The 21,301-nt window shown below is 42.7% G+C and overlaps 1 protein-coding gene across 9 annotated transcripts in view; it reads right to left on the reverse strand.

The window, feature by feature from the left end:
• The window catches only part of ANKS1A (ankyrin repeat and sterile alpha motif domain containing 1A), a 176,029-nt gene that overhangs the window by 66,745 nt on the left and 87,983 nt on the right, over positions 1–21,301 (reverse strand). For 8 of the 9 annotated variants that reach the window (XM_072945203.1, XM_072945208.1, XM_072945206.1 and 5 more), the window contains 3 exons: positions 20,689–20,781; positions 15,364–15,484; positions 353–945 (listed from right to left, as the gene is read on the reverse strand). In XM_072945203.1, coding sequence (XP_072801304.1) covers positions 353–945; positions 15,364–15,484; positions 20,689–20,781 — 807 coding nt within the window. Of the gene's footprint in view, positions 1–352; positions 946–1,157; positions 1,307–15,363; positions 15,485–20,688; positions 20,782–21,301 lie in introns of those variants that run through there. The other variant, XM_015237518.3, reaches the window with a different exon arrangement.

Below are 21,301 nucleotides of genomic sequence, written 5' to 3' on the forward strand. Positions count from 1 at the left end.
CCTGAAGACTCACAGGAAGCACTCTAGTTCTTCTGAAGCCTCTTTGGGTGAGCCTGACTCCCTCAGTGGGGCTGAGGAGATCCAAATATTTCCAAACAGCATGTCATTTCTAGGAACTGCCTCTCCCTCAGTCCTGCTCTGCTGGGGCCTCCACCCTCCAGATTAACCGTGAATGGACCTGTCCTCTGCCATACAGGCAGCAGACTCCCTGCCCTGGCTCCCTGGGGCTGTCAGAAATACCCTGGTCGCAGTGCAAAGGAACGGGGGAGACCCCAGCTCACATTCTGGTCCTGGGAGTTGGCACACACACAGGAGACCTGTGGTGGGCTCTCCGTGACGTCACACGCCTTACCTCATCCCACTCCGAGGCAAAGGAAGGTGACTTCTCCAGCCTCTTCTTCCCGATGCTGCAGTTGGACAAGGACTCACTGCGGCTCCCCATTGTAGCGTCCTGCTCCGTAGGGGAGCAGGTCAGGAGATCAGAGTCAGACTTGGACAAGCTTCGGCTGAGTTTGAGCTCAGCTTTGGGTTTGCTGGTGGGAGGGGCTCGGCTTCTGGCCCCGCTCCGGTCTCCTTCTTCCTCGGCACCACCAGGGTGTGGAGATGCCGTGTGCGTCAAAGTTTCGGGGTGCGTTTGGCTGTGGGTGGTGGGCAGGCCCGCTGGGTAGCCCACTCTCTTACTCTGTTCCAGTGCACTGGGCGGGGAGGCTCCAGAGGCGTGCACACCCGTCTCCTCCAGCTGCATGCTGGCCTCGGGGCAGGCACCCTGAGCAGGGGATCCTTCTGGATGGCTCTGGCCAGGAGCTGAGAGCAGCTGGAAAGGGTCCTGCCCCACCTCACACACCGGGGAGGAGCCGTGGAGGAGACCTGAGAACTGCTCCGGGACCTGCCCGTCCTGCCCCTCCGCAGAGTCCTGGCTCCGGCTGCCGCTGCTCCGCCTGTGGTCTTGGAGTGGACGGAGAGACAGAGAAATAAAAAATTAAACGTGGCAAAAATCAACAAAGTTCCAGTGCAGTGAGCCTCTGGCCGGGCAGAGAAATTCAAAAGCAGAGGGAAAGAGAGAGAAGCTGGATGGGCTGGGGAGAGGGCAAAGGCAGAGAAGAGGAGACAGGAAGGAAGAAAACAGTTTCGTATTGTTCTTAATGTTCAATTTGTACCCAAAGTCAGAGCATTTATGAAATTCCAAACACGGGCCTGATTAATGCTATCTGGCAGCTTTCCTTGTTGTTAGATTTCTGTTAACATTAACTACCAGACCTTGCTATATAAGGCAAGAAGAGGTGCTAACTACATCCTCCAGAAAGGACACAAGTGAGGAGAGAGTGAGTGAACACGGAGTAAAAGTGAGAGAGAGAGAGAGAGAGAGCGTGCCAGCGAGCAAGCACGAGCAAGCGAGACTCACTCCTGGAACATCTGATACATTTCCATAAAGGCCAAAGTGTTATTTAGAGCTACCCGCCGGCCCTCCCTCTGGCAAGCAGCAACAGAGGAAGAAAAAAAAAAATGGAAGTCATGATCCTCAACCTGCAACTGCTGGAATTCCTTAACTGAAAGTGCAAAACAAAACAGCAGAGAAATAACTGCTTCCTTCCTCAGAGGGGGCGCAATTCCGAGCTCCACGCCTCATCCTTCCTTCCTCAGGGAGCCCTGACATTTTTTTCCCTGAAAATGTGCACATCTCACTCCTTCCAAAGCCTCCCAGCTGCTCCTATTTGTTTTAAGTTTAACCTTAGTTGATCCACTGAAATCAAAATGGTCTGATTTGTCAATGCCAAGAGACATCTGCAGTTCTCTCAAGACCGCCCTAACATCCCAGAAATCTGACACTCCTAGCTCGTGAGGCCAACTACTACTGTATACTCACCCAAGCTATCAAATACCTCTGCCCTGAAGTAGCATAAATAATTGACCAAATCAGAGTCCAACTTCAGTAGCACACTGGGACACCCAAAGGGCTCTCCCTGCATGAACTCAGACCCATCAGAGATTTTAACCTGCCTCAGAAGGGTAGATAATCACCCTGGGTCCAGCATTAGCTCACATTCCACAGCTAATATTCAACTTTATTTTCTCCATAAGTGGAACCTATGGTATATACACCAAATGACTCCCTAGTCTGCCTGAAGCTCCCAAAACTGTTCATGAGATCAGAGAATCTTGGAACAGAAACGGTCAAGTTCAACTATTTTTACAGATGAGAAATCTAAGGCTCTCAGGCCTTTAGTGGTTTGTCCAAAGTGGTGGGGGAGAAGGTTTAACCTAGGCGTCTGAACACCTGGCTCTGGTCCTGGTTGTGCTGTTCTTTCTCTGTGTGGCCTTGGCAGTGAGCTTGTCTTACTGGGCTTCAGTATCTAAAATAAGTAGACTGGACTGCATAGTCCTTAAAAATCCCCTTTATGACAGGACAGTGGTGAGATCCAAGCCTCAACCATACTGCAGTGGCACACTTGCCCCCCTTGGGGGTCTGCAGAGCCCTGCTGGGGTGCCTCTCCCATGACTGCCTGCACAGCATCCTCTCCCCTTCACAAGCTGGCCTGCAGCCTCAGGGATCCTTCCTGAAGCTCAGTTCTGCACCTGAACAGGGCAGTCAGGCGAGGAGGGGTGCACTTCAAAATATGAGGCTTCCCTGCCCACGCGTGATGCCCGTGTCCCACAGCACTGGTTCTTCCAAAACAGAGTTTAAGGAAGGACCCTCTCAACCAGCTCTCCAAATAAGCCCGTCTCCCTGAGATCTGAGCAGGGACATGGTTCCATGCACCCCCACCCGCTAAAGAAGAGTGGTTCAGCCTCCACAGCCTGCTCAGCTTTTGGCAGGTCTGCAGCGGCTGCAAGGGGGCAGCCAATTAGCTCCACTCTGTGGCTCTGATTACTTATCCACAGGAACCCAGAAGTATGAACTTTGGCATCTCCTTCCTCTACACTTGACTGCTTCAGGACTTTCACACCCCATACTCACAAACCCTATATCCCAAAGGTCAATCCCAGCGCATTGAACAAGCGCTGACCCACTCGAGTCATGTCTCTAGGGAAGAAGCAGTGCTGTGTACACAAGAGTTCCATACGGCTTGACTCAGACCCCAGGAAGCCCTGACTTCAGGGCTCTGAATACCATGTAAGACGACTGACAGCCTGAACAAAGCTGCCCTGGGGTGCTGCACAGTGGGGCCACAGAGGGGTAGAAACATGACCATCTAATGATGGTTCAGGCCAACAGGACTTCTTAGGAGAGGCTGATGGGGAGAGACAACCAGGGTGCAAAATTTACCACCTCTAGAACTATATTCTAATGACCAACTTCCTACAGATTCTGGCACAATGGCCCTCTGATTGCACGTAAATACAAAAGAGGACTTTGGTAACAGAAGCACAGGCTTCTATTCCTTTGCAAAAGCTTCTAGCTCCTTATTTATCTTTTTTTTTTTTTTTTTTTTTTGAGATGAGAGTCCAACAACAAAAGAACACCACCACAGTCCAGAACTGGGAGCCAGAATGGCTCACACTGCCTGGGTGGACCTCAGAACCCAGGCCACAGGGAGTGCCCTGACTGCTACTGTGGGAGCCAACAATGAAGGCCCTGTCTACCAGCCATGCATTCATGCCAGCCATCAATGAAGAAAGAAAGACAGATGCCAAGTGCTCAATACAAGACAGATGCTGGAGGAAGGAAGTGGGCAGAAAGAAGGAATGGAAACTCATGGAAGAAGGAAATATGTGAAGAGTAGGAATTTCTAAGGGTCATAATCCCATCAGAGAAACCACAACCCACCAAAGTATAAGAAATCATGGAAAGAGATTCTTACAATTACACCACTTACCCAGGCAATTCCCTAGGAAAGACACCTTGGTGTCTAAAAAGCTCATCCAGATCTAAGACCCTCAGGATCTCAATAAGCTGGTGTTCTCCTTCCCATAAAAAACTATATCCAAAGCTAAGCTAGACTTCCTGGCAAATCAATGAGTGGGGAAAGATCTACTCAATGGTTCCTTCCTTCTGTGAAGTCAGGATAAAGTTAGGTCGCTTACGGACAAGGTGTTAACAATATAATGTACTGACCAAAAGCCAGCTCTTGAGCAATTATTTAACTTCTCTGTGCTTGGTATTCTTCTCTGTAATTTTGGGATCTTAATAGTACTTATTTCACAGGATTGCTGTGAAATTAAATTGTACGTGTAAAGCTTTTAGAACCATGCCTGGCACGTGCCAGCTCTAAACAGATGTTAACAACTGTTATTCTCCACACAGGATTCTTATTCTCTCACAGATGAGGCCAACTACTTCTCGGTTCCCCACAGGTTTGTCACAAGGATCACCAGTGACAATGTGTGTGACAAGTACCAACATCCATTGCCTTCACCATCCTTACAACTCTCGACAGCAGAAGGAGGGGACAGAAGGTAACACAGTGAGAAGGCTCAAGTGAGAACCACCCATTCCATCAGTAAGCGCAGGCAAAGTGTCTCTCCTCAGGGTCACCTGGAGATCAAGATGAAGATACTCAGGCTTCTCCAGGAGCTTACCAGCTATTGGAAGAGATCAGCATATAAAGAAATGACTAGAATTCAAGGCCAAGATTAATAGATGCTTTAAGGGAAGTATAAACCAACTGCACAGTGGGCAGAGAGTATGATAACTTTGTACCAGGAGGCTTCTCAGAGGAGGTAGGTTTTGAGCTGAGCACTGAAGGAGAAGTAAGGCCTTGACAGGTTTAAAGAGAAGTTGAAACACCATTAGAAAATATCAGAGACACAAACCCTGTGCCTAGGGACTTGCAGACTCACAGGCTCACAGAAGAGAACCCTCGGGCCTGAAGCCTTCATTGAATTAGGAGTCACTGTGCTCCCACTTTCGAAACTACCCAGCTTTTAGGACCCTCCTCCCACACTGACCTCAGCACCCTTCCCTTCGAGAGAAGCAAAGAGGGGCCAGGACGTGGGGAGGGCCGTTTGCTTCCTCTCCCCATTCCTCAAGCCCACCTACTCCACTGAAAAGTAGGCCACACCAGCATGCTAATTTCCAGTCCCTTCAACTTTCCATTTTTATTCATTCTGGGTATTCATTTTCCTTTTACCCTGTGAGCTGCTGAAGCGAGGGGTCTTCTATGCTGCATTTTAACTACTATGATGATCTACAGGGATCTCAAGGGCTTTTTTGAATAATAACATTTTAACATTTACACATTTTCAGTCACCTCTGCCCATTCAAATCAGGGCTGAAAAATGCAGTTCGTGTGAGGACTTGCTAAGTCAAATCAATCCTCAGACTCTGAGGAGAAGGCTGGGGTACTCCAGTTTTCCTGCTCTGCTTTCTCTGTTCCCTTAGGATTGGAACCTTCCAGTTCCCTAGTCACTGGTGAGCATCAGAAACCGTGTGTGTCCAGGGAACTCCTAAGTTCATGGCTGTTTTTGGAGGGTCATCATGCTTTCCTTGAAAAGAAGGCATTGACTTGATTACGCAGACATTTGCTGGAGCTCATGACCTGATAAGACAAACACATGGAGTCCGTTCCAATCCATGGCAAGCAGAGAAAGAGAACAAGAGTTGGACTGGGATTCAAGAGGCCCAAGTTGTAGTTTCAACCCTGTGATTTTTCCTCTCTGACTCTCTTTCAAAAAATGAATGGCTGGGATGCATTCTCTAGGGCTTTGAGATTTGGTATGGTTTGAATTTGTGATTAGACGGCCTAAGTTCCCTTCCAGCTCTGTGACGTTAAAACATGAATAGCAGCAGGGCTTCGGGTGAAATGATTTAACCTCATGGTTAAACAGGCTTTGGACTCAGCCACGCTAGGGCTTAAGGGCCAGCTCTAACACCTAACTTTTTCTTCCTCATCTATTAAACAGGGATAAAAATAGCCTCTACTCGGAAGATTTGACTTGAGATATTCAATGACCTAATCAGTGTAAATGAACTCAGCACGTGGCTGGCTGGTAAGAAGCATTCAGTTATGGAAGCTGCCAACATTATCATCATTTTTCATTTACAACCATTTCCAAAGGGCTCTTCATGCTAACACTGCATACAGAGCCTGGTTTCCTTTCTCCCGACTCTACAAAGGAGACTAGTTCCTTCTAAGTGGGCCTGTAAATCTGGCAGAATAAAACTCAAATGCCAGGAAAGGTCCTGGCAAGCTTGGTTCAGGGCGATGTGTAAGAGCCTGGTGGATAGTGTTCAGGCCAGGAACCATCTCTACCCACTGCAGCAACCATAGGTACAGCTCAGCTCTGGGACTCAGGACTATTCTACCTCGACTTGGTCCTGAACATCTCCCCCATTTCCTTAAACTTCCTAAAGCGTCTGTTCACTGCCTGTTGTTGGACCTCTGGCCCCTCAGACCTCTCTATTCAATATACCAGCTCTGCCTGGATCAGTTTCCAACCAGCCATGATATTTAACCGTGCCTGACTTAACAGCACACTTGCCATCTCTGTTTCCTTTGATCTTCTGCCAGTTCCAACACTGGGTATTCACAACCATTTGCTTTCTCTTCTCCAGTTGCTGGAATGTTGAGCCCTGCTGAATACTCAAGAAACAACTGACTGAGTCCTCTACCAGTTTCTTTAACTCAGCTGTCTTCCAGTAGCTACAAAGTGTTAGGTACTAGTTATTCTGTGCCAGACACTGTGCTAAGCATTTTCTTTTTTTATATTCACAACAACCATGAGGGAAGAATTTGTATCCCTACTTTACCTGCAGAAATTGAGTGTCAATAGGTTAAGTGACTTCCTCAAGGCCACCAGCCAAGAAGTGGTAGAGCAAGAATGAAAACCATGACATCATCATAAGATCAATTCCTTGTCTCTTCCACTCTTTTCAAACTGTCATCTTTCCCACGGCACCTACACTGCTGGCGGATAATAGCACCAATTTCCTGAGACGATTTAGATCAAACTTCCTTAACTATTCTCAACATCATGTCAAAATCTGGGGATAATTTCATCTCTTCCCACTTGCCTCACAGAAGTACCACCCCATCTAGGACTTACCATGGCCTTCTGATTGCCTAATCCTTTTTCTTTTCTTTATCCTTCTAGCACTTTCTATATCATTTGACACTGTTTATCAGTTGTCCCCAATATGCACTCTCTCCTTCCTTGGTCACAGGATTTTTTTAGATTGGCTCCTAGCCACCTAGAATAAAGACTGTATTTCTCATCTTTGTGGCCAGGTGCAGCCACATGACCAAGCTCTGGCCAATGGGCTACGAGTGAGAGTTGTCTGTGTAACTTTTGAAAACTGTCTTTAAAGTGCTCTTCTTCTCCCCTTTCTTCTGGCCTGTGCTGATAGCCTGAACTCGAATAGTCATCTTGAATGATGAGATGGCAGAAGGAGACTGGGTCCTTGACCACCAGAAACTGCCCTGGACTCCTTACTTCTGGACTTCTATCTTGTTTAACCCACAGTTATTTTGGGTTTTTGGTCACACTCAGCCTTGGCTTCTAAGACGCTGTATTATCCCAGTTATCTTCCTATGTCTCTTTCCTCTTATGCCTCTCAATGTACTTCTGTTCTTGACCTCTTCAGTCGCCCTTGTCTTGCCCTCAGCCCTTTCCTTTAACCGTCACCTCAACGTGCATGATTCATGAATCTGTAGTTCTAATAATTACATCTCTCTTGATCACAAGACCCACATTTCCAAGTGTTCATGGTGTATCTTTTATCTGGATATTCTGATACTTGAAACAACTCAAACTTAATACGTTCAAAATTGAACTTAACATATTTCTTCAAGTGTGTCCCTACTTCAATCCCTTATTTCTGTTAGCTGTACAATATTTCCCCAATTAACCAGGCTCAAAACATTAGAACCATCCTCAATACCCTCTCCTCCTCACTCTTCCACATTTGGTTGTAAGAGCCTGTTAATGTCACCTCTTCAAAGCCTCTGCTGTCCATATCCTCCTCCCTATCACTTTCTATTGTTCCCCTTACTTTGGGCTCTAATTCCCGTCCAGGGATTCCTTGAGGTCTCTTGACTTCAGGGTACTCCTGACTCCAGTCTCTCCCAGCTACAATCTAAGATTCTACAACTATACATTACAGTCAGCTCTCTGTATCTATGGGTTCTGCAACTGCAGATAGAAAATATTCAGGAAAAAAAATATTCCAGAAAGCAAAACTTGAACTTGCCACGTGTCAATAACTACTTATATATAGCATTTACATTGTGTTAGGTTTTATAAGTAACCTAGAGATGACAAAGTATCTGGGAGGATATGCGTAGGTTATATACAAAAACTATGCCATTTTGTACAAGGCTTTGAGCATCCAGGGATTCTGGTATCTGTTGGGGGAGGGTATCCTGGAACAAATCCCCGGAGAATACCGAGGGATGACTGTACTTAAAGTGTGGCTTTTATCCTGTCACATCATTCAAAACGCTTCAACAATACTTCACTGTCTTTGGAATAAAGACTGACATTTGAGATTCAATCTTCTAAGACAAGTTCTTTGTTCCAGTCAAACTGGATTATTTACCATTCTCCAAACACACTCTCTATCAGCTCCCCTCATCTTACTGTTATTTATGCCACTCCCTCTGCCTGGAATGCCCTCTCCTTCCTCCTTATTTCTGCCTATTAAGTAGAATTCTCTATTTTTGGATTCAGCTCAAATGCACTCACTTCCTTCATAAAGTCATCCCTTGCTCTCTTACAGTGACAGTTTATCTCTCTTTTGAACTCCAAAATTACTTTTATACTTTACATGAATTTAAAGTATTATGTCCTTTTATGACCATTTTACATATGTCTCACAATATACATACATATATACAAATGGCTGTTGATACATTTGATGAAAGAAAATAAAAGTGCACAGCTCACAAAGCTTGGACTTGTTCCATAATGGAAGGAAAAGTGAACTATTTCAACTCAGAAATATAAGTTGACAAAAGCAAGATGGCTATACAGCAGAGCTTTTGGCAGGAGCTCCTCTAACGCTCGGGGAGAGAAGGGAAGGCTGCTGAAGATGAGGCTTAACTGTTAAACTGTCTCATTTATGCTTTTTGCCTTTGGGAAAAGCACCCAAATGTACTCCTTGGAATCTACCATGAAAAGCTAGCCTGGACTTCCAGGTAAAGATGGTGGACTGAATGCAGGTACTTATTTAAATCTTCTTCCTGAAGTCTTACTAAAATAATAATAGTATCAGTAAAAGTAACAGTAAAAGTGGGATTTCTACTAAAAGGTGTGCAGATGAAAGCACACCTAAGAAAACTCAATTCCAGGCTGGCAAAGGGAAAAGCCAAAACTTACACTATAGAACTCCCCAAAGGCACAGATATTGGCAGCGCTTTGGATGTGGGAGTAGAGGGAGAAGCTAAAATAACATACTCCCCGCCTTCAAGATTAAGGTCTTCATGCTCATGCACAAATTTCACAGAGACCTAAATGCATAGCTCTCAAGAATATTGACTTAATTGCATCTTAAAACCTCAGAACTGTAGCTGCGTGCCAAAGAGTCCACGTGTATCACTGTCTTCAGATAATCATTCATCACTGTCCTAAGCCAAGTAACCACTTCGCCTGGACCTAAGTACTATTAGTGGATGCTGCAGAAAAGCACCTAGAGAGAACACTGACTTTTAGAGTTCCTAGAGCCTTTCTTATCTGGTATCAAACCTGGAAAGTCATCCACTGTGTCTCTGAGCAGTAGCATGTCCCAAATGTCCAATGGGCAAAGAGTGAACCACTGAGAGAAATAAGCAACTGCAGAGAATTGTGCTACAGGAAACAGGAAACAATGCTCTGTTATGCTAGCCCTCAATAATGGTTTCAGAAGACTTTCTACAGCTGAAACAACTGAAATAATAGAGGGATACTTAGTTGGATAAAACTGTCATAAAACCACCTGGGAAGAGTGCCTCTGGGGGTTGGGGAGGGGAGAATGGCCTTTCCACTTTATGGTTCTATTAAAGCTTTCTACTTTTGTCAGTTTTCGTCATTTCTACAGACATAAATGGCATTTCTGGGTGGGAAAATTCTTCACTGTGAAGGTTTGTCTTTCATGATGCAGGATGCTTAGCATTCCTGGTCACCAGGCACTAAATGCCAGTACTAACCCCTCTTCAACTAGTCATTATCATGGACAAGTAACTCACTCAGACAATTCATCCCAGGAGGATGGTAGCAACTAACCAAATAAAATTTATTCCTATAAATTCTCTTTCTATTAATTTTTAAAGTCTCTGAATTTGTGGTTTTATCTACTTCTTATATTATTCCTACATGTTGTATTTCCCTTTTCTTAATCAGAAATTTTGAGATCTTTTTAAAAACAGACAAGTTTTCACTGTAATAATTAAGTCTATTGCTTTTTTTGTTTTTAAACTTCATTATTTCTGCTTTTACTTTGCTCTTTCTGTATTTAACTGAGGTGTACCTGTATACCATAAAGTATGTGACATGTACTATCTGCTATTCTCTTTATTAATTCCTCTATAATATTTTCTTCTGGTTAAATTTTAGTCTTTGTTTTTTTTAACAAATCAATTTAAGGATATAAACTTTCCTTTGAGTACCACTTTGGCCAAATATTATTGGTATTTCTATGAAGTGGCTCTACTATCATTAATTTCTAAGTAGGAAAATAGAAAGAAAAAAGGCAACTAATAGACATGTATAATACTGATCAGTAAGATAAGATGCTCAGTTTCACTAGATGAGGCAAATGTCAATTTTAAAAGTCACTTTTTTTGCTTACTATGGTGAAAAACATTAAAAAGTGATAATATTGTGTGTTGGTGAAGGTATGGGGAAAAGAGCATGCTTGCTCACCATTAAGGAAGGGCAACATGGCTCCACCAATTACATCTAGACAGGTACCTACACTCTGACCTGCTAATGCTACTTTCTGTCAATGTCTTTTAGAGAAATACTAAAAGCATGTAAGAATGAGTGTTTGGAATGTCCACAGTACATAATTTATAACAGAGAAATAATACTGAAGACAAGTTAAATATCCATCAACTAGAGAATAGAAAAATGAGTTATGGGATATTTAATAACAACTTTAAAAGAATACAGTTAATTTTTAGAACTGTGACAAAATTGCATTTATGATCTATAAACAGGGTAAGTTGAAAAAAGTTTGCAAAATAGTTTGTAAAAGATGATCATATTTTAGGTTAAAAACAAACAAAACAATCTAACATGGACACTTTTATATAAAGATATCAAATGGCCTGAAGCGTACAACACATTGCCACCTCGGCAACTGAGTTGTAGAGAGGTGAGAAGAACCTGTGCATTTTATTTGCATTCGCTTTTGTATTGTTTGAAATTTTTCTTTCCAGTGAGTTAATATGAATGTAATTTTAAAACGTAATTAAAAAAATCTCCTATCCCACCCCTCACACTGTAGTTTTTTTTTAATTATAAAGGAGGTGCTGAAAGCTCTGGTGGTCTCATTATCAGAGCCTTTTTGAAGACTGATGAATTAAATCCTAACAGCTGCTAAGATAATGACATCAGTGGAAAAGCAGACAAAATTTAATATGTCCTAACCCAGAAGATCATCTGCTGACTTGTCTCACTTTTACCAATCCCAGCAGGCGCTTCTTCCAGGCTATGGAGAAACTGGCAGAGAACATTTTCATATTTAATGTCTCAACTCCTTTGTCTGAAAGCTCTGTGAGTGATCCAAGCAGCTAGCCTGGAGGCAGGCATACCTCACAAGCTGTGTTCAATTAAATCTGCTTCCTGCACCACCCACCTTCAACAGTTAGCCCAATACTGCAGAGCTGGAAGAAGACAAAGCAAAAGAGAAGCAGAACCGAGGTCAAAAGTCCTCCATGGTAGTTTCCTTCTTAAGCTGAAGATTTCTTAACCTGAGGATAGAAAATCCCTGTCAAGAACACTTGGCCCCATTTATGAAGTTCATCTGACTGTCCCCTTTCCTCCTTTCAAAGGCTGAGCCAGCTATCTTGCAGTGGTTCCCATATCAAGTCTTTGAAACAGAGAAAGAATTAGAATCTCCCTCCCTCCATGATGCTAAAGAATCTTCTCTTACTAAGAACAACTGTCAAACAGAGCATAAAATTAACTGAGTACTTGTTCTTTAAGGGTTAATTTCAGTATGATTTATTACTAAATAACCAGAGAAGGCATCAATGCTCTACTCCTCTCTCTAAATGTTCTAAATAAAAATCTACCAATGTGATTAGAAGACTCAATACAGTTAAGATACCAATTCTTCCCAAACTGCTATATAGATTCAACACAATTTCAAGAAAAATTCCAGCAAGACTTTTTGTAGAAATCAACAAACTAATTATAAAATTTTGTCTGGGAAGATAAAAGAACTAGACTATTCAAAACAATTCTAAAAAAGAGTAACAAAGTAGCAAAGGCAATTCTGTGGAGAAAGGACAGTCCTCAACAAACAGTACTTAAACAGGACATCCGCACACAAAAAAGTGAATCTCCACCCATCCCACACAACATACACAAAAATTAGCTCAAAATGAATCACAGACCTAAATGTGTACCCAAAGCTTTAAAATTTCTAGAAGAAAATATAGGAAAAAATATTTGTGACCTTATCCATCAAAAAGAAAAAAGGATAAACTGAACTTCATCAAAATTAAGAAACTGATCTTCAAAAGACACTATCAAGGGAATAAAAAGACAAATCACAGACTAGGAGAAAATTATATATCTGATAAAGAACTTATATCCAAAATATATAAATAACCCTTACAACTCAATAATAAGAAAACAAAAGAACCTAATTTTTTAAAGGAGCAAAAGATCTAAACAGACACTTCACTAGATATAAGGATGGCAAATAATCACATTAATAGATGCTCAACATCATTATTAGTCATTAGGGAAATGGAAATTAAATTGACAATATCACTACACACCTATTAAAATGACTAAAAATTAAAAAATCTGACAATATTAAGTGCTGGGGAAGATACACAGCACCTGTAATGCAAAATGGCATAATGATTCTGGAAAATGGCTTGGCAATTTCTTATAAAGTTAAGCATGTATTTACCTAGGACCCAGCAATCTCATTTCTAGTGTTTATCCAAGAGAAATAAAATCGACATTAACACAAAAACCCGTATGAAAAAGCAAATGTTTATAGTAGCTTTATTTGTAATTGCCCAAAACTATATATGGTCTGAATGTCCCTCGACTAGAGAATGGATAAACACTGGTACATGCATACAATGGAATACTCCTCAGAAATGAAAAGGAACAAATTACTGATATATGCAATAGCACAGCTGAGTCTCAAATTATGCTAAGTGAAAGAGGCCAGACTCGAAAGGTTACTGGAATACTGGGACTTACAGGAAATATGTATGTTTGGTTATTTGGATGACCAAAATATATTTCTCAGATATATTTGGTCTCTGTCCATAGTTCTTGGCTCACAGCTCCCAAAACCTGTGGAATTTTCTGAATGATAAGAGGTTAATGAAGGTGACTTTTGGACCTCAACCCAGGGCAGGGGCTGGTTGCCAGGAGAATCAATCATGTGATTAGAGGGTTGGAACTTTCCATCTCATCCCTTGATTTCCCAGGGAAGGGAGAGGCAACTTGAGGTTTATTCAATGCCACCGGCTGATTATTTAGTCAACCGTGACTTTGCAATGAAGCCTCCATAAAAACCAAAAAAGAGCTTTTTGGTTCCCTTTTTCCAAGAACTTTCACACTGGGGAAACCAGAATGCTCTACACGCCACTGTGCCCCAAGCTCACAGGAGGGCAGAAGCTCTGTTTAGGACTTTGCCCTACGTATCTCTTTATCTAGTTGTTGATTCATATCCTTTAATATCCTTTTATAATAAATCAGTAACCTAGTGAGTAAACGGGTTTTCTGTGAGGCATTCTAGCAAATTAACTGAACCTGAGGAGGGGGTCACAGGAAGCTCTGATTTATAGCTAGTCAGTCAGAAGCACAGGGACTTGTCACTGGCCTCTGAAGCAGAGGGCAGTCTCGTGGGACTGAGCCCTTTAGCTGTGGGATCTGATTCTTTCTCCCGGCAGATAGGGTCAGAATTGAGCTGAATTCTCAGACACCTCACTGATGTCAGAGAATTGCTTATTGGTGTGGGGAAGCCTGAGCGCGCACACACACGTTGGAACTGGGTCTCGGAACCTTTTTAGGTACATACTGTATGATTCCATTTATACAGCATTCTGGAAACAGCAAAATTATTGGGACACACATTAGAGTGGTGGTTGCCAGGGCTAAGGTAGTGGGGCAGGACTGACAAAAAGGGACACCGGAGCCTCTGTTGGTGTGACGAAACTGCTCTGTATCTTGTCGTGACAGTTACGTGACTGCATTTGCCAAAACTTGCATAACTGTACACAAAAGGGTGAATTTTACTGTTTCCAAATCATAACTTTTTTTTTTAAGCTCCAAATGGAAACCATAAACAACAAATTAAACCAAAACAGCTACTATTGAAAATAACCACAAAGTTTCCGCATTTAAGGAAGGGAAACCTTTTACTAACAGGACCACTGGAAATAAGGTCTGCAACGTTCCTGATTCACACCCGCACACATTCTCTTAGCCACCCAGCCCTGACAGGCCTCACAAAGGGTACTGCAGAAGGAACCATCGCAACCCCATTCTTACCTGGACCACGGGCCAGGCCGTCAAGAGGACTAAAAGGAAGCACTAATAATAGCCCATGAAGAACCTAGCTAGCACCTGCAAGCTAGAGAGAGCTAGGCGAGGCCACAGGAGTTTCTTCCAGCTGCAGGGGGAACAGCACAGCCCCTCCTCGTTCTTCCTTAGGAGACAGGGGTGGTCACAAATTCTCCAGCAGTGTACACTCACCTCTGTCACGACTGCATTTACACAGCCTGGCTGGAGCTCAGTCCTGCAGCCCTCACCCCTCACAGAGGAAACAGAATTTTGCAGAGGCAATGAAAGTAGGCCAAGGCGACAGAGCACTCCAGTTACCGGGTGGCAGCCAATCACGGGCCCCTCTCCAGGAGTGTCTCACTCTGAGGTCAGGACTCAAAGCGGAGTCTGTGCCGTCAGCCTAAACCCAGGGGGACTGACTTGTTGGGCTTGTTTTTCCAGAGCATTAGCTTGAGAGTTTATAATGTGAGACCCCAAATCAATCTCTGCCACAAGGCTGGCAGCCTCCCCTCCACAGTTCTCACCTAGCCTGGCCTGACCTTCTCTTTGCTTCACATGCTGAAAGGTGACAAGCCCACTCCAACCTAGCGTATTGCAGATGAAAGGTCAAAGACACCCACTGCCCAGACTGTCCTGAAACCCAACTTCTCCATTCCAAGGAACAGCATTCATCTTCTTCCACCCAGGCTCACAAACTTAAAAAATTCTTTTGCAGTCATTTCTGCTGGGAGGGAGTTTGGGCTGTACCTTTTGTTTTCCCGTCCACGGACACCAGCTTCTTGGTTTCTGCTGTTAGCAATAGCTCATAAGGATGCTCATCCTCCTCCCTGGCTGTACTCCCCTGAATCCAGGGTCTCATGGCCAAGACCTAAGAGAGAAAAACACCACAGTACTTCTTGTGTGGGAGACTGATACAAGATATGCCAAACAAATTTGAGATTATTGACTCCTTTTTTTCATTTTTGAGGATGAGAGAAAGGGAAGAGAGGGTAAATATTCAAGTGTCACGTGGAATCACAACCACTTCCCAGCTATGCACCTGTACCTCAAACCTCAATGGCCTCTGATTAAAACACCCCCCTTTCCTTCCCTCATTTCATCCTTCAAAATGTCGTAAATAATACCCAAGACAATCCCCTCCCTTGCCTCTCCCATCTCCACAATGCTCTGCACGATCTCTTTTCTGCGGGTAAGACCTCCTGAGCAGACTTTCACCATGGTGCATCATAAAGGCCTTCCTTCTCCATGTTTCTTTCCTAACATGTACACATGCTACCCCAAGGCTGGATTCCTTCCCACCTTTTCAAGAGGGAATCAGACTGACTTCTGACTAACCCTGAATGACTGACACTTAGCAGAAACAGAGCGCTCTGTAAGTCTTTTTTTTTGAGAGCCTTTCTTCGTAGGCCCTGGGGGTTATAGAGAAGGATGTCCCCAAAGCTGGCTTCCTACCATGCCTATGGGAATACAATTTTAGGAGAAGGTAATAGGTTTTATTTACCTATTTATTTTTTAAAACAGGGGACTGAACTGGGGATTGAAGCCAGGACCTCGTGCATGCTAGGCTGGGCTGTACCACTGAGCTATACCCACCCCTGAGAATACAATTTTAAATCAATTCTACCAATCTCTGTTGTGAAAAGAGCCAAGTGGACAGGCAGTACGAATTTCAGTGGAGAAAAAGCAGCTCTGTCTACTGAGAAATCCCTAATCCAGGCAGCCAAGTATCTGATGAAATAACTGGACCAAAGCTGGCCCCTACACCCGCCAGCCGGCTTTAGTCAGCTGGGGGCCTGCTGGCCACAGCTCGTCATGGTATCAGAGTAGCCAAGTATCTCGAACCAAGCCAGAAACACGATTAGAGCTACAGTCACCCTGAGAGAGAGAATGGAGATACTTGGTTTACAGGGTAATTTCAGCTCACTTGTCCTAAGAATCCAATGTGTTTCACAGTCAAATTAAGAATAACCATATAACAGCTATTAGGAAAGCAAACCAAAGTACAAAAATCTCTTATTGAGGAGTTTGGGTAGAACAAGTAATATATTATGAACAAGGGCGTGAGGGGGAACTCCTAAGTCCACCTAACAAACAATGGTGCCCTGCCAGTGTGACTCTGCACACACAGAACACCCTCCTTCACTGACATGTCTCACAGAGCTCACTGGAAACAAATCAGGTTCGTGATTTATCAGGGTTTTGCTTCTTGGAGGCAGAGCTCACAGTGCTACAGCCTAATGAGACAACACGGATCCTCACAGCCTCAGACTAAATGAGAGCCCACAGCTCCTGTTTGTTAACAAGGCTGCCACTCCAAAGGTGGAATGATAGTCTCTCAAAATTCTGCTAAACACAGCAGGAACCTCCACTTACTGAAAGCCACCTGGAAGCTAAAAGCTATTTCATTACAATGAGCCATTTGCCTGTATTACTTATTCCTTTTGCCTCTTCCTAGGAACACAATTAAGGGAACAAAGAGGGACCATTAAGTAGTTCATACAGTGTCAACTTAGTATCACCGGCTTTACAGACGGAAATTTGTGTTCTGAAAGTTTACACACCCGTAGCCATCACTTAGGCAGAGCCCTGGAAATCTGATTCTGTGAGTGTTCTGCACACAGCGAGAGCTCTAACATACCCCCAGGCATGCTTCTCTGAGAGGTATCTGACAGCCTGGATGCCCAGCCTATTATATCCTTTCCTCTCAAGCAGGACAGGCCTGATGAGTTCCATCTGGAAAATAAGACCAACTGGACCTGCGTTCGCTCCATGCCTGGCTCTTGTGCACGACAACTGGATGCAGAGAACCAGCAAATGCCAGAGCTGGAAGGGACCTGAACCATTACAGTCACAGCTAGAGAGTACCTGGTGCCAGCTCCTTCATTGTGCAGATGACACAGAGAGGTCCATGGACTCGCCCAAGGTTACACAGAGAGCTCCCAGCAGAGCCAGGGCCATAAAACTCACTCCCCCAGATTCTAGACCAAGCTGGCCTCATTTTTTTCTGGGAAGTATGGTTTCTCCATCCAATCTGAAATTCCTTCCCTCCTTCAGATGTCTAAGGAATGTCCCCTGCTCACATCCAGACAACTTGTAGGGTGATCTTTTCTTCTTGGTCCTAACCTCTGCCAGCAATGGGATTAAAATCTCATAATAAAGCAATAAACTGCTTTTCTTCGAGCCCTCCTAGCTCTCAGTCAAGCAGCCCTGTGTCACAGTGAATATGGCAGTAACTGATTTTCAACAGAAGGGATTCTGCTCTTTACTAAATTACTTCTTAATCTCTTTTTCCCCTTTTTTCCAGGGCCTGCAATAAATCAACCCCAATCCCCCAGCCCCTGCAAAAAAACAAACAAACAGATATATTCTCTGCTATATGGGAAGCAGTATTTTTTGCTGCAGACAAAAGCTACTACCAGTTACCACCTAACTGTGACCAATGGAATGGCCAGTTGGGTGTGGGCAGCTTTCTGGGAAGAGATACCACAGCAGTTGCAACTTCTCATGAACATTCAGCACATCTGAGCATAGAGAAGACCACAGTCAGAGAAGACCACCAGCCTTTTGGTAGGGCAAAAACATTTGAACAGCTTGTGTGTGTACATGTTTTTTAAGGGAGTTTCATGATCAGGTCATTACTCTGATCAGCATTCCTGAAGCCAGGTATACTCAGCTTCTCTTATAGGTTTCCATGAGTCATTTGCAATGATAAGCCCCAGGAAAAGGAAATGAACACTGGGGCAGACTGCTTGCCAAATACACAAGTCTGCACTTTGATGAAGCCAGTGCCTCCTAGGACATGAGGTTTAGGATATTAAAGCATTGAGGGTATAAGAAATAAAGACGGTAAAGACCAGAGTCCCCCCCAAAAAAGCCTCTTTTGGAGATGACCTATCCATTCAGACCACAGCAAAGAGAATCTGTCTTGATCATTAAGAGGGTGAAAACCCAGACCATATCTCTATGTTCATGTCCTTATAATCATCACTAAGAAAGAAAAGCCAGGGTTCTCACAGTTTTCCAAATACTGACTGTGGTGGCCCAACTGATTCAGAATTCCAGGCTATTCGGAAGCAAGTCCTAGAAGATGTGTCTCAGACAAAGTCTCCCTTCCAGGAGAGGGATAGGGAAATTTCTCCTCCTACTTCTCGACACAGTATTATTGCCAACTTGTATGCTCTAGAAAGCCCTGGGAGAATAAGAAGTCTTAGTTATCGGATATTTCTTTAAAATCCTTGCTCTTATCCTTAGGCATCAGAAATTTTAACCCAAGCCCTTGTTAAAGAGGTGGCATAAGGCATTTACAGAAACCCAGCCCCAACTGAACATGCTCCATATTCCTAGGTTTCTCCTTGTAAAAAGGGAGTAATAAAGCAAATCCCTGTATAAAAACATGTAGGGATTTACTACATGCACTTGCATCTACCAGCAATGTGTTATTAACCTAGAGGCTGTAATTCTAGAGACCCTTTAGTTGAAACATGATAATAAGCATTTTGAAATTAATGGATACAAAGAAATAAGGACAGAATTTGTATGTAGCATAGAAATCGTCCCCATCTCCAAAGATGACTTTTACATTCTTAAAAGGGCTTCCTTGAATTTATATATTTTATTAAACTAAAGTCATCCTTCTTGTTGAATGTGTTTATATTAAATAAAAGAATCTATCTCACTGGATGGTCTGTGGCAGTACTATAAAAAAAAACTTAACTCCAACTTCTAAGGATAAATTAAGGAGACTTAATTGACTAGTTGATGTTAGCTAATTTTCAAATTAAAGAGTAACAGGGCATTAGATGAGCTACAAAGTAACTACTGAAATTATACAATATTTTCAATAAATACTCAATAAACATAGTCTCTGAATGGCAGGAAGTGTTAAAGGAGCATTTTGAAGACTAATGGTTAAGGAAAACATGATTTTCTTCATACACCTAAGTGAGAAGGTTGAACTATTTGTCCCATGATAACATCTTTTTTTCAAAAGGTGAACTGTTCTTTTCAAATAACCTTCTTTGATTCCCCCTACCCCCATGACTTCTATTTCTCTTCTAGCTGAGTCTTCATAACGTTTTCCACGTTTTTCCTGATGAAGATTCTTCATGTGAATGAAGAAGGAAAATGCAAAAATGGAAATAATGCATTTGGGGCAGAACCAAAGCTCACTAATTAGGGGAACACTCTACATCTTGTATCAAAAGACAACACAGGTACAAAAGCAAAAAGTGAGACTATTTAGCCTAATGGAGTCAGGAGAAAACATGCATGTTTTACTTTCCATGTGGTAAGGCAGATTAATAATTGGCCTGTCTGCAAGACATGGAAGCAATCTAAATGTCCATCAACAGATGATTGGATAAAGATATAGTGGTATGTATATACAATGGAATACTATTCAGCCATAAACAAGAATGAAATAATGCCATTTGCAGTAACATGGATGGACCTAGAGATTATCATACAAGTGAAGTAAGTCAAAGAAAGACAAATATCACACGATACCACTTATATGTGGAATCTTAAAAAATGATACAAATGAACTTATTTACAAAAAAGAAGCAGACTCACAGACATAAAAAACAAACTTACAGTTACCAAAGGGGAAGGGGAGGAGGAATAAATTAGGAGTTTAGGATTAGAAGATACAAACTACTATATATAAAATAGATAAACAATAAGGTCCTACTGTTTAGCACAAGGAACTGTATTCATATCTTGTAATAACCTATAATGAAAAATAATATGAAAAAGAATATATACATATATGTTAAAACTGAATCACTATGCTGTACACCAGAAACTAATACAACACTGTAAACCACTATACTTGCAGAATAATAATAACAACAATTGGCCTGTCTGCTAAAGAGCCCTAGTAAAATTCTTTGCTTAGTACTTTTGAGTGAGATTGAAAGGACCTGTTCTGGATTACTGATATACATAATACAAATATACTAATCCAAAGAGGCGATAAGAAAATGAGAAAGTAAAGTCTTCTTATAGTACACACTTGATGCACTTTCCAGAAAATCCTATTGCATTGATGAGAATAAACCCTTAGCCCTCTACCTCAGAAGCTGCCGAAGGAAAATACTTCTTATCTATGTGGTCTTCCTCCTCTTCATCGGGTGGTGGTTTTGCTGGAGGTGGTGGACGTTCCTTCTGTGGAAGAGAAGGAATAAGTATTTTACTATCTTTTTTTTTTCTTTAAGAGTCTAACTTTTCGGTTTACTCTTATCTTAGCCTTTGGAAATAAAGAAGGATAATGTAAACAGCTTCCCTGAGACTAAACTCAGGGTTTAGTATTAAAACAGACAGAGAATGCTGTGCGCACATGCACACACACACACCAATTAGCACTGCTCTTTGTTTTTTGATGTCTGTAGCAGAGATTATTCTACAGCAGAGATATATCTGTCATATCCTCGACCACAGTGAGAAATACCAGTGCTGAAAATGCACAACTGCCTTGTCAGACAATGTCCTTCATGATACTGATACATAAACTCTAGTGTAGGAAAACCAGTGGCTCAATTTCCAGTCTACTCTAAAAAGAGGAAACGATAAATCAGAAGAATCAACTTGTCAAAGAGTTCTAGCAAACCTAAGTTATTAAGGAAGTAATGAAGAAAGCAAAGACAAAAACATCAATTCCTGCTCAAACTTTACTGCTATCCCTATT

The sequence above is a fragment of the Vicugna pacos genome, chromosome 20, assembly GCF_048564905.1.
Source record: "Vicugna pacos chromosome 20, VicPac4, whole genome shotgun sequence".
NCBI lineage: Eukaryota > Metazoa > Chordata > Mammalia > Artiodactyla > Camelidae > Vicugna > Vicugna pacos.